The 13085-nt window shown below is 43.8% G+C and overlaps 2 protein-coding genes across 3 annotated transcripts; both read left to right on the forward strand.

Annotated features, from left to right (window-relative positions):
* The first annotated feature begins 538 nt into the window (after window positions 1–538).
* On the forward strand, window positions 539–3430 carry LOC117144637 (retinol dehydrogenase 14). 2 transcript variants are annotated; one of them, XM_033309932.1, is made up of 4 exons: window positions 539–694; window positions 1345–1486; window positions 2310–2448; window positions 2594–3430. In XM_033309932.1, the coding sequence occupies exons 2-4, from the start codon at window positions 1346–1348 to the stop codon at window positions 3322–3324; spliced, it is 1011 nt and encodes a 336-aa protein (XP_033165823.1). In that variant the 5' UTR covers window positions 539–694; window position 1345; the 3' UTR covers window positions 3325–3430. The 2 variants fall into 2 exon arrangements, with proteins under 2 accessions (XP_033165823.1, XP_033165824.1); XM_033309933.1 differs by lacking the exon at window positions 1345–1486 and having other exon boundaries at window positions 541–694.
* Window positions 3431–8606: 5176 nt separating this feature from the next.
* On the forward strand, window positions 8607–12858 carry LOC117143355 (protein glass). Its single transcript, XM_033308028.1, has 5 exons — window positions 8607–8881; window positions 9666–9802; window positions 10074–10204; window positions 10640–12126; window positions 12542–12858. The coding sequence occupies exons 2-5, from the start codon at window positions 9757–9759 to the stop codon at window positions 12684–12686; spliced, it is 1809 nt and encodes a 602-aa protein (XP_033163919.1). The 5' UTR covers window positions 8607–8881; window positions 9666–9756; the 3' UTR covers window positions 12687–12858.
* The last annotated feature ends 227 nt before the right edge of the window (window positions 12859–13085 follow it).

Here is a 13085-nt window from a genome sequence, read left to right on the forward strand (position 1 = left end):
TATAATAAAATGGAATACAAAATATTGCAGCAGTTTTATATTGGAATAGAATTGAATAGAGATATCTCAGTTAATGATATAAACACATTAAATAGAAAATAAAATAGATATTAATATGACTTGCTTATACAATTACCTGCAGTACTTTATATAGTAATAAAGTCTTGGCTATTAAACAAGTTAGTTACTAACCATTAATATTTTCTATATAATTTCAAGCTCATCATTCGAGCTGCATAACTAGGAAAGAAGCTTTGGGAAGCCCCCGACAGGTGGCGTTCTAGACACACTTTCTTGGAATCCACTCCCCAGATCTTTCTCTTATTTATTGGTAACTATGTGGTTTTGCTCCCTCTGTGCTCGCTCTTTCGCTGCGAGTGAACCGTGCATGAAGACGGTCCCAAAGAGGAGCCCGGAAAGCCGCTTGGCTAACCTGTTGTTACCATGGCTATAAGTGCAATAACAAAATCAGCGCGACCACGGCAATACCAAACCGGTGGAGACGATCGCGCATTCTCCGCAGCCTCGGCTTTATAATCGGAATTCCGACTTCAGTCTCCGATTAGTCGTTCAAGGCGAAGGTTGTGGCACTAGCTCTTGGATCCACCCATTCCGTTTCGCATCGCAGATATAGTCCAAAGTGCAGGTCAGCAGAAGTTGGAATAAATTATAGATCAGCCAACAGCCAAAACAGGTGAGTTTGCACTAAAATCTCGTCTCTGACTTTCAAAAGTTGGGAACAAAAGCCGAAAAGGGGTCACTTCTAGACTTTTTCATACATCTAAAGATCTTGTTTCTTTTCGAGACTGCATTGTAGGGCGCGGTTCGGGGGTTCTTAAATGGTGCATGCAAGCGTAACCAGAGCCAGTCTTCGAGTCTTGAGGAAAGCTCTTGGAAATCTTTGTGACGTGGACGGTGGGGGAAAAAACAAACAGAGAAGAAAAAACCAGAAACTCAAAACGACATGAAACTTCAGACTTTCTTTCTTGTTCAACCTTCTTTCGTTTGGGCTGTCAATGAACTTGGTTGAGTGTTACTTTTTTTCGGCGTTTCATCATAATAAGCCATAATTACGCACATGTTTGAAAGTGAAAGTGTAAGTTTTCTCAACAGTTTTCGAAATTGATTTATTGACAGCCACCGATAAACGATTTCAGTTGTGAAAACCTTCGCCGACTAACCAATATCCCCAAAACCCAAAACCAAACTCGTTTCGTTATGCCCTCAGACAATCGTCTGGCTTTCGCAGCCTCGGTTATTATATAATCTGATTTGCATGTTGACACCGATATATACGTATATGAAGATACAATATGTAGTATACACACCTCGGCATATTTGTAGGATGGGTTTCATCTTCGGTTGGCTGTCGACCGAGCACTATGTGCGCGACATCTTCCTCATGACTTCAGTGGCCGCCATAGTGGCCACCCTGATGAGCATTCGGTTCTATCTGCGCATCACGGCGGGACGATGTTTCACCGAGGTAACGAACGCACCTCACCCAATCCCAGTTACCATGCTATCCAAAAACCAAGCCCCAAGTTCCCCAGAATCGCGACACGACTCGAATAATTCGCACTTTATATGGCTGTTGCTCCCACTTCCGCTGCGAATTCTTTTCAAATCTTGTAGATGGGGTGTCATATACATACAAATGAATAGTTTACAAAAACAGTATTCAATACGACCTTAGGCTTATTAATCGGTCAGAACTTTTACAAATTTTGTATATTCATATGAATGCGAACTATTCAGATACAGATCCATAATTGAAAATGGTCCAGAAAATGGTATGGAAAAACCCCATATAATTAAAACGATTCTGTAGCATGTCAAGCATTCCGACTATGGAAATCTTTTGACTATATATGAAATCACCGCTAGGAAAACTTAACGTGTTTCAATCTTGTTATTACATTGGTCAGTTGTGACGCGTCGACTTAATTACAGCTTAAATTAGATACCTTCCGAGAGGCGAGATACGTCACAGCTCTGAGCTACGATTACCACCTGACCGAACACATTGTTCGTATCCCACAAAACATCTAAGCTTCGGTATCTCGGTTACAATCTGCGAGATCGCTTACCTCTGATTCACAGAAAGCTCTCAGCACTCGAATGGCAATTAAGCGACCCGTTAATGGGTCTGAAAACTAAGATAGCTTCCGTTCCAGACGAACTGCGATTACTGGGACTGTGACCAAGTGCCAACTAATTACTATTGTAAACATATTTCCGAACCGCCCTGGTCCAATTTTGCGATCGCAGCACCGTATTATATGATTAACCTTCGACATTGATTACAGACAAAGATGGAGGGCAAGACAGTCATTATCACAGGCGCCAACAGCGGAATTGGCAAGGAGACGGCCAAGGATCTGGCAGGACGTGGAGCCCGCATCATCATGGCCTGCAGGAACCTGGAGACTGCCAATGCAGTGAAGGGTAAGTGGGCCAAGACAATATATAACATCATCATATTACATATGATCTTTTATATTAAATATTTAAGTTGTAATTACTTTAAAAAAAAGTATCTTAATCTTATCTTACTAACTGCATTTTGTAATTAATTGTTGATTTCCCACAGATGAGATCGTCAAGGAGACGAAGAACAACAAGATCCTAGTCAAGAAACTGGATCTGGGCTCCCAGAAGTCCGTCCGTGAGTTCGCCGCTGACATTGTGAAGAACGAGCCCAAGATCGATGTGCTGATCCACAATGCCGGCATGGCTCTGGCCTTCCGCGGACAGACGAGTGAGGATGGCGTGGAGCTGACCATGGCCACCAATCACTATGGACCCTTCCTGCTGACGCATCTGCTCATCGATGTACTGAAGAAGAGCGCGCCGGCTCGCATTGTCATCGTAGCCTCGGAGCTGTACCGCCTGTCGTCGGTTAACCTGGCCAAGCTCAATCCCATCGGCACCTTCCCGGCTGCCTACTTATACTACGTGTCCAAGTTTGCGAACATCTACTTTGCCCGTGAGCTGGCCAAGCGGCTGGAGGGCACAAAGGTTACAGTGAATTTCCTGCATCCCGGCATGATCGACTCGGGCATTTGGCGTAACGTACCCTTCCCCCTCAACTTGCCCATGATGGCCATCACCAAGGGATTCTTCAAGACCACCAAGGCCGGCGCCCAGACGACCATCTATTTGGCCACATCCGATGAGGTGGCCAATGTGTCTGGAAAATACTTCATGGACTGCAAGGAGGCCACCCTCAATGCTGCTGCCCTCGACGAAGAGAAGGGTCTCAAGATCTGGGAGGAGTCCGTGAAGATTGTCAAGCTTACGCCCCAGGATCCCAAGATCTAGACGGGTGTCTGCCAACGCACAATTTACTGATTTACTTTTCTTGTTCTTAAGGGGGAGTTTACTGTAGCCTAAGTTTTCTCAATAAAAATGATTTTGTATAATTAAACGATGCTCGTTTTCAAAATGATATTTTTGCTGTCAGAAAAAAAGCAGATAAAATCCCTGACTATATATATTACAAAGATTTTGATTGTTATATCCGTTACTCGTGAGTAGAAGGGTATACTAGATTCGTTGAAAAGTATGTAACATATAAAGTATATATATTCCTCATCAAGATCAATAGCCGAGTCGATCTTGCCATAACCGTATGAACGTCGAGATCTCAGGAAGCTAGAAGGTTGAGATTAAGCCTAAAGATTCTAAGGACAAGTTTTTGACCCATGTTGCCACGCCCACTCTAACGCCCACTAGCCTCACAAAACTGACATACTCACACTTTTGAAAAATGTGTCGATATTTTTTCACATTTTTATTTGTCTTGTAAATTTCTATCGAATTGCCACGCCCTTTCTAAAGCCCTACAGCCACCAATCCTGTTACGCCCACACTCTGAAACAATTTTTAAATTTTTGTCTCATTTTATTTCCTATTTTCTAACAATATTCCAGTAAAATGTTGAAATTTCGCGTCTGATAGTCGCATTCTTTCCTGTTTAATATATATTTCGCTATTATTTATATAAGTTTAATCAAAAGTTCTTTAGTCCTATTTTTAATGAGGTGTGTGGATATACATAACTACAGCAACAGTTACTATGAGTACTTTTTCCTTATAATCATAATAATCATTACAAATAAGCCAAACTGGTTCACCCTAAAAATTAACAGCCTCTGTAAGCTATAACAGCACTTTCTGTTAAAAGCTGATGTAATAATAATTTTAAGTATGGTCAAGAAATTAACTGAATTTGGGATAATTGTTTTAATTCAGCTGATATCCATCCTGGATACTCAGTTTCGAATTCATTTCATGAGAATTGTCGAAAACGACAAATCACAGCGCCAATCGGGTGAAGCAAGGTAACCCGATACAAATGGAGAGGGCAGCAGAATCGGGGAAAGGCCGAAAAATTCTCACACAAAGTAATGTTGGACTCGCTCACCTGTTGAGGAGGACCAAGGGGGTGGATGGCAGGAGGACTCCCGGGGGACTCCGCCGACATGCATAATCTGATAAAATTGCAGTCGCATCCTTTGCGGGCTGTCACCACGCCTGTATCTGCAGAAACGGAGGGTTGCGGTTGTTCGCTTTTGCGTAGATTGCTATCAGCTCCTCGACGGCACGTGACTTGCCCAATGATGATGATAGTGCCGATCGGTGGCTAATAATATGTTAAATGGCGTAATTGAAATTTAATATTTATCCAAAGGATTACAGGATAATCATTTGCGGCTCACCAAAACGGCATTAAAGATAGCGAGGCGTGCGGCACCGCAGATAATTGAAGGACCAAACGCCCCTTAAAATTCGCTACTGTGAGAAACCTATAGATCATCGATCGGAACTTCTCACAGGATTTGTTTGCGGAGGTGATGCCCTAATAAAAAAACAAACAAAGAGTGCGTTTTTACTGCTGCATTGGCTTGTATCTGTCACCCAGAATAGCAACTTTATTGATAAGATACGAGTAAACCGGTAACGAACCCTTCTGGTACCGAAACCCCCCCTTTTGTTTTTGTTTTCCAGAAAGTATCGCCTTACAAATTCAATTTGGCGCGCTTCACTCAAGTGTACTCACATCCAGAAGGACGAAAAGACATTGTTGTGGCCAAGTTCAGTTTGTAATTCAAGTAGTTGTCTCCTTTTCTTGGGGGAGTCCTGCGACCGTACTTGTATCTACTTCTTCCCCTGGGTTTTTAATAAGTCGCGCGCACTTAATAAGCTGGCTTAGGTTTTTAATAAGAAGTGGGTTATGCGACAGTCCCGATCCCGATCCCGAATCGTCCAGCTGTCAGGACAGCGGTTCGTCCTTCCCCATCCTGTCCAGCAAATGTCAACTGGCAACGGCTGCGCCTGTCACGCGGTCATCGATACTCTCCTCGGGAGCGGGGGCGTCGCTTGTCGGCCCAATGGCACTCACAGATGTCCCAAGCACTCCAGTTCCAGAACTCTACAGTTCCTACTAAGTCATATCATAGAAACCATATAGTCCAAGGCAGTTGTCTAAGTTCACGGATCCTCTCAGTAAGCCTAGTTAACAAAAATAAAATTATTAAAAAATGAGGAAGAGTGTTTTTACGTCCTAGTAAATTAATAAGAATTCTGCTTTAAGCGATGATTGATTGATATAAAAACAGAATTTAGCCACTTAAATTCAATTATTCTTATTAAATCTTAACTTTTGTATCGTTTCCTAATACAAATTTATAAGTAGAGGTAACTTATGTTTAAATACCACTGATAAGTTTCATTATGCATTCCAATTACAACAAACTGATAAGTTCAAGGATATGGCTTTCGATGGAATTAAAAGTTGAAGGTGTGGAACATTTCTATAATTAACGACACTTAAGATTGAATTATACATTTTCTTAAATAAAGAATAGGAGTATGTTGCTTTTGTAAGGCTCTAACCCCAGGACTTGTTTATAATTTTGTTACTTTTTGTTTATTTTTGTATCAAAGTTAGGCGCGCTTAATGACAACTAATTGTTAGTCTATGATTGAGCAGGCAGCTCCTCCCCCATCCAGTTGACCCAAGTTGGTTAGCTCATTTTAGCCGGCATGGCAGCTAATATGACCGATTGGCATTAACATGTTGAATGACTTGAGTGGCAGCATAAAAGCAAAGCGCAGCCCAAACCAGGAGAAGCCCCATCGGTGCAGCCCGAAAAGTATTTCATTGATTTTAGAAGCCTCGCCAATTCACAACGGACTACAGAGGCGGCGAAGGCAAAAGAAATGGAATGAAATGAATTGAAATGAAATGAAATGTGCTCGAACCCGAAAAGCAAGATTGAAAATGAGTGAAATTTGCCTCGCTGGTTGCTGGTGGCAACATGGGAAACGCACGCAGGGATGGGCAGCATCATGTCCTGTGGCATTGTCAGTCAATTGAAATGCGCAAAACAAACACCAGCTAGCAATGAGCCTTCTGGCAAACAAATCCACGTGCGATGATAAGGTGGTTGATGGGCTGGTGTGATAACAGGTCCATCTAAGAGGGGGTGCTCGACTATGTTTACCCTGCGGCTTAATTTGTAGCAAATTCTTGAATTGCGGTCAATCGAGAGAAGGGAAGCAGTTTGATCAGCTGACACCTGAACGCACCACCTGAGAGGAATCTGGCTAATTGTTATTGATACCCCCGGATTGACGGGCTACCAGCTAGCAGCTCAAGGAGCGGATCCTAATCCGTTCTGACAATCAGCAGCAGAGACAGGCTCATGTCCTTAGCCAAGTTGTTGACATGAAACTGATACTTAAAGCGAAGTAAAAAAAAATATATATAAAAATTGAAAACTGGTTCGGATCTGCTCAGACTGTGGATCTGATTTTAACACACACGACGCTGGCTGGGCTTGACCTGAAATTCCCATCGATAAGGTAAGGCGATATGGGGGATATAGCTCGATACGTATGCGATCATTGCAAGCCTGTGCACTCAACTGATTTTGCCAATTGGCGGCGAATTCGATTTCGGGCGTGTGAACCAGGGGATTGGGATGTCTTTATTGCATTATATCTATAATATATCTTAGCTAAATAAATCTATTTCATAATTTCCCTTTGCTTTTCCATCTGGCCTGCGATTTATTCCATGCTTTTTCTGCTGCGACCACAAATCGAACTATCAAATAACATTCAAACTATTCACGATTGTCGTCGGCCCGGCGACAAGAGCATCGATCGATTGGCAGTCGTCATTGGCCGGGCTACAATTGAGAATCAGCGCCGCAGATAGAGATACAAAGATACACGCAACAGAAGCAGATACACACGGCCAGATACAAGCTACAGAAGCAGTCAGGGGGTTGCCGGCCGACTTGGCCGATGGACTGCCTCACTTAACCACAAAACAATGGAGCGAAGGAAGCAGAATGCCGACGAAGACGATCAATGGTTGGCAAGTCCGTAGCAACTGCCCCCACCTCATCCCGCACTCAGAGACCCTTTACACTGCGAGAAAATTCCCATTTTAATATGTGACTTACTTTAATTTCAATATCTTTTCTAGTTATGTGATACTGCTATTTATAACATTTATAAAATTGTTTATGAATAAATACATAATCCCTTTAGTATTTTTTGTTTATTATGTATAATATCAAAATACCTTCATTTTAAGAAAGCTAATAATATACCCGAAAATACCCACTAATCTTATTCTTATCAAATAGTCTCAAGCTATATTAGTAGTTTCATTTGATAGAAATGTTAGGATATAGTATTATAACTAAAATGGGTCTAATATCAACATATATAGTAGGATGAACATTAAGTTGATGTGATGTCCCCTTAAGGATTTGGAAACAATCTGTGAATTCTGCACCTCTAGATTTTAAGGAAAAAGGGACATCTTGCATATCTTTTTTTGAACAAATGAAATAAGGATACTTATTGCGAATTGAAACCAACATTATTTAGACGGCCATAGATTTTGAAGTGTAACATTCTAGAGCACATACTGCTTGCTAGTGATTATTTCTCGAAGTGTACTCTTTTTTCTCCCCGCCTCGTGGGTATCTGGTGTCGTCGAGCTGTAAGATATTGGGTGACAAATAAAAACTACTGAAAACTGCTGCCGATGTAGCTGGCCACGTATGAATGGGCCTGAAACTCGGACTGGGCGGGATCGGCGGCGGAGGAGGGTGGCTTTGGATATGGATGAGGATGTGGACGTGGACGTGGAAGCAGCAGAGGGGTGGGTAGTAGCCGCAAAAGCCGGCAGACGGAGCGCATTGGTTGGCCAACAACGATGACGGCAGCGTTGTTGTGGTGGTGGATGGATGGATCTCAGGAGTGGGCATGGGATATAGTGCCGGATGGCTTGGTGTGGGTATATGGTATGGTATGGTGTGGGTTTGGTATTGGAGGAGGGGTGCTCTGAGCAAGGGTCTGTCGAGTGTGTAGTGCTGCGTACTTGTGTCATTATAGCCGAGCAAAGTGTGAGTGCGAGCGAGATTGTTGCTGCCGTTGTCTTTTGCGCCCTTTTGTCGCTTGTTTATAATTAAGTGAGTATGTTTTTTGCGCCCTGCTGCTTCTTCCCCTGTAGTTGTCGGTTGTCGGTTGTCGCTTTGCTGCCGCTCTGCCAATCCGATATATCAGTCGATTTTGGGCCGAGGTGCCTCGAACCGAACTGCAACTGACAATTAGTCGCCGTCTTATGCTCCTCGCCAAAAGTCGCTTCTTGCCCCGCACTCGAAAAATCGAAAACTCAAACAAAAACTTGCACAACGACACCACAGCGACCACCGTATGAAATTCTAATCGGAGAACAACGATCGTGTGTTACTACTAAATACTAAATCTTCAAACAAAATTATTTTGAAAGAAAACGTTGAAATTCTATTGGCGATCTTGGTATCATGCCATTTGTGGATCTATTCAAAAGGTGAAAACTCTTACGGAGTGCAAATGTGAATAAAAAACTAAAAATATAAAATCTGCAATATAAATATATATATTAAAATGGTCTATTGCTCAATATCAAGTATTTTCAAATAACAAGGATATTTTCCACACTCTAAAAAAACAATGGAATACAACTAATTTTATTTAAAATAAAACAAAATAACCGCAACTAGCGTATTAAAATATTGATGTTGTGGCTTATATCGAAAACGTCAATTTTTAAGAGCTCACTAAGAAAATTTTTTGAATTTAACAATATCATAGTTTTGATCTTATTAAAAAACAAGATATTACTTTGATTTTCATTCATAAATTAGTTAAATATCGGTGTTAATGTTTTACTTGTTTCAAAATTAAAGTTATTGCAATTTTAGTATAATTATTTTAGTCCTAACAATAATGAAACATGCATTTAAACGCCATATCTTCATTTTGTCAAATGTTTGGACGTCTATTAATTCTTATTCATTTGTAAAATCGAATTGAAATCTATAATTCGATATCTCTTTTATATTTAGAGAAGAAGAATCGGCAATTAAATATGTATATCTAATTTTGCATTAGTTTTCGAACTTTATTTAAAACTTAATCTTTAAACACTTTATGGAAATTATATAAAAATTAGATTTGATATTGATATTTGATTGATATTTTCCTATTTAATATTACCTAAGATGAATAAAAGTGAATTAATATTACCCAAGATGAATATAAAGTGAATCTCAATCAGAATTTACCAATAATGTTCCGTCATCGCCTTGCAGTTGGAAATTAACGCATCAAGATGAAGCGTAGGAAAAGCAGGAACAAATGCGCGACTGCTGAGCCCAAACGTTCCAGAACTGGAGTCATGTCATGGGATTGTTATATAAGGGTTCCAAACTCCTGAACACAATTCTGGGTGAGTGAATCGGAAGCACCATTGCACAGATATGCAGATACAGCATATTGTATTGTGTTGAACACACGGATGGAAAGTCGCGAGTCGAGAGAGCAAAGCAAATGGCGGTCTCTCGATTTGTGTATTTGTGTGTGTGTGTGTTGAGGGGCGGAGCTAGTGCGCACAGTGGTTGTCATGGGAGCGAAAATGTATCCATGAGATACGCACTGCTGGCAAGCATCTCTGGCGCACTTCCAATGATTTTCATTCCGTTTTTTTTTTGGCTGCGCAGATTCCCTGGAAGATCAAGAGGGTGGAGCTATGTACATATCGTGCGATGTCTCAAACGGCGGTCCTGTGGAACCAGAGACGGGCTATGTGCCCAACAATCCCCTGTTCGGCCTGGCGCTGGACAGCCCGCAGGTGAGTCCTGGAATCCCTTTTTGATTTCGCCTCAATATCTCCGGAAATCTTCGAGCGTTCGGTTGTGCTTGTTTCGTGGGAAGAACTTAGCTGAAATCTGTGATATACCTAAACTATTGTCATTTTTCTGTCCAGGAAATAGAACCCAATTCCGAAATTGTGGTTATTCCAATTTGCTATATCGGTAACTGAAAAAATCAGACAGTTTTGTACTACGAAGTTTATAATTTTCGTTTTTAAAGTAATCTATTACATTTTTAACGTATATACCGTTCCATATGTTATAAAATTAAACTCTCCCCAGAAGTCAGTACTAGAATGTAAAAATAGTTGAAATTTACCTAATGTTTCCACTAACTATTTTGGTTTAGTTAGTAATATCTGTATGTATTTCATAACCGGTTTCAATCTCCATTTCCGTTTCCGCTCGTGCAGCAAGAGTGCGCCGCTTCCTGCGTCGGCTGCCTATCCTGCCAGGGCAGCACCGCCCTGCCCATCTCCTCGCTCACCAGCAGCGACTTCGACTGCGGCGGCTGTTTTGATCCCACGATTGGAGTGGGCGTGGGCATCGGTGGCGGCCACATCCAGATCAGCACGACACCGCCGGCGAGCAGCGGCAACGGGAGCAGCAACAACGGTGCCGGAGGAGGCTCCTCAGGGAATCACGGCTACTGGAGCACCGACGAGATGGCTTCCACGTTTCCCGGCCTGCCGCCGCTGGACATCGATCCGCTGCCCAGTCTGTTCCCATTCTCGCCCTGCGGCGCTTCCTACAACTTTGCCGCCGGCAATCCGCACCAGGCCGCCTCCCTCTCCTACACAGTGCATCCGCACCAGATGCTCATCTCGCCGAACTCCCACAACCATGGCCAGATGCACTCGCAGCACCAGCAGCACCAGCAATCCCAGGTCCAGGCATCGCACGTAGGCAACTCGCTCCTCCAAAGCAGTGGTGGCAACAATATCGGCAGTAATGGTGGTGCCGGCGGAGCGGCCAACACTGCCAGTTGCTACTATGAAACCAATGCTGGATCGGCTGCACCACCTCCTCCTCCGGCGGCAGCCATGTATCCCAGCATGAGCGTGAACGTCAGCATGAACATGACCATGCACCATGGCTACGGGGCTGGAGATGCCGGCGGCGTGCCGATGCAGTGCTCCCAGATGAACTGGACGCCACCCACTAACTCCACTTCGGCGGCAGCAGCAGCAGCGGCGGTAAATGTGCTATACCCACCGCTGCTGAGTCCCGGTCACTATCCCGCCTCGGCCACGTATTCCTTTACGGCGGATTTCCGGGCACCGGCTCCCACGGGTCTGGGCGCCCTGCCATCGCTGACAGTGGGCGAAAAGGAATCGCCATCGCCGCCGGCCAACTCCTCTTTGGCTGGCTACTATCCCACGGGGGTGGGCAATCAGGGATACACACCGCCCCACAAAAGTCCCACCAGCTATCAGGCAGCCGCCCTGGGCTTGAGTCTATCCGCCTTCGATGACGAGGAGGATAGCAACGAGGATCTGGACGGGGATGAGGGCAGCAGTGGCGGCGAGATGAAACCCAATCTGTGCCGGCTGTGCGGGAAGACATATGCCCGTCCCAGCACGCTTAAGACCCATCTGCGGACCCATTCCGGCGAAAGACCCTATCGATGCCCCGACTGCAACAAGAGCTTCTCGCAGGCCGCCAACCTGACGGCCCACGTACGCACACACACCGGCCAGAAGCCGTTCCGCTGCCCCATCTGCGACCGGAGATTCTCGCAGAGTTCCAGCGTCACCACGCACATGCGCACCCACTCCGGTGAGCGGCCGTACCGCTGCTCCTCCTGCAAGAAGTCCTTCTCCGACAGCAGCACCCTCACCAAGCACCTGCGAATCCACAGTGGCGAGAAGCCCTACCAGTGCAAGCTCTGCCTGCTCAGGTGAGTCCGGGATGGGGACATGCTCACACCTCTCTTCCTCATTCCTAAACGAACGAAAATGGTTTAGATTTACGTAAAAGATCTTAAAGACCTTTAAAGCTTTAAAGATAGTTTAATAATTTATATAGTTTAATCATTTCTATAGTTTCAATATAAAACTTGAACATAACTGAGTCAGTTTCAAACTTATAAAAAAGAAAACCAAAGATAATATGTATCAAAAAAATAGAAAAAGAATTGTTTTCGAAAGATTTTCAACTTTAAAGAACTCAAAATAAGGTATTAAATATCTTAGATGAAATAATAATTGTGTATTAAAAAGATGAAAATTACCCCTTAACAAAACTTAAGCTCCCAACGAGCAGTCCTGGAAAGGATATACATCGAGTTAATTGCTTTTTTGGACCATCCACAGATTTTCGCAGTCGGGGAACTTGAATCGGCACATGCGCGTCCACGGCAACAACAACAGCAGCAATGGCAGCAATGGGGCAACCGGAGTTGGTGGAGAATCCTCCACCGGCAGCGGAGGCGGTGGTGGCAACAGCCTGCTCACATGACAAAAGCCAAGGAGTGCAGGAGGTTTCCAGCATTACCACCCCCCGCACACCCACCACATGCATCACCAGCACCACGCCCATCACCATCACCACGCCCACATGGGTAACTACGACTACGGGAACTACAGCATCGGCGATTACACTCCACCCGGAGCCACACAAAACTATTCAGGGTATTATTTCTGCGCACTCAACAAGGCGCCCAAGTTCGAACGCTTCTATTAGGGCCTGGAATCTGGGAGATCCCATCCGGATGAGGAACCTAAACGGAGGAGCACTCAGTGAATTATCCGGGGATAGTCACTCTTTCGCTGATAAATACAATAATGTATATGCCATACTCAACCTTGCTGTAGACAAATAATTTGGGTTCCTGATAAACTGAAATCCTAGTTGAAC

This window comes from Drosophila mauritiana, chromosome 3R (genome assembly GCF_004382145.1).
Source record: "Drosophila mauritiana strain mau12 chromosome 3R, ASM438214v1, whole genome shotgun sequence".
Lineage (NCBI taxonomy): Eukaryota > Metazoa > Arthropoda > Insecta > Diptera > Drosophilidae > Drosophila > Drosophila mauritiana.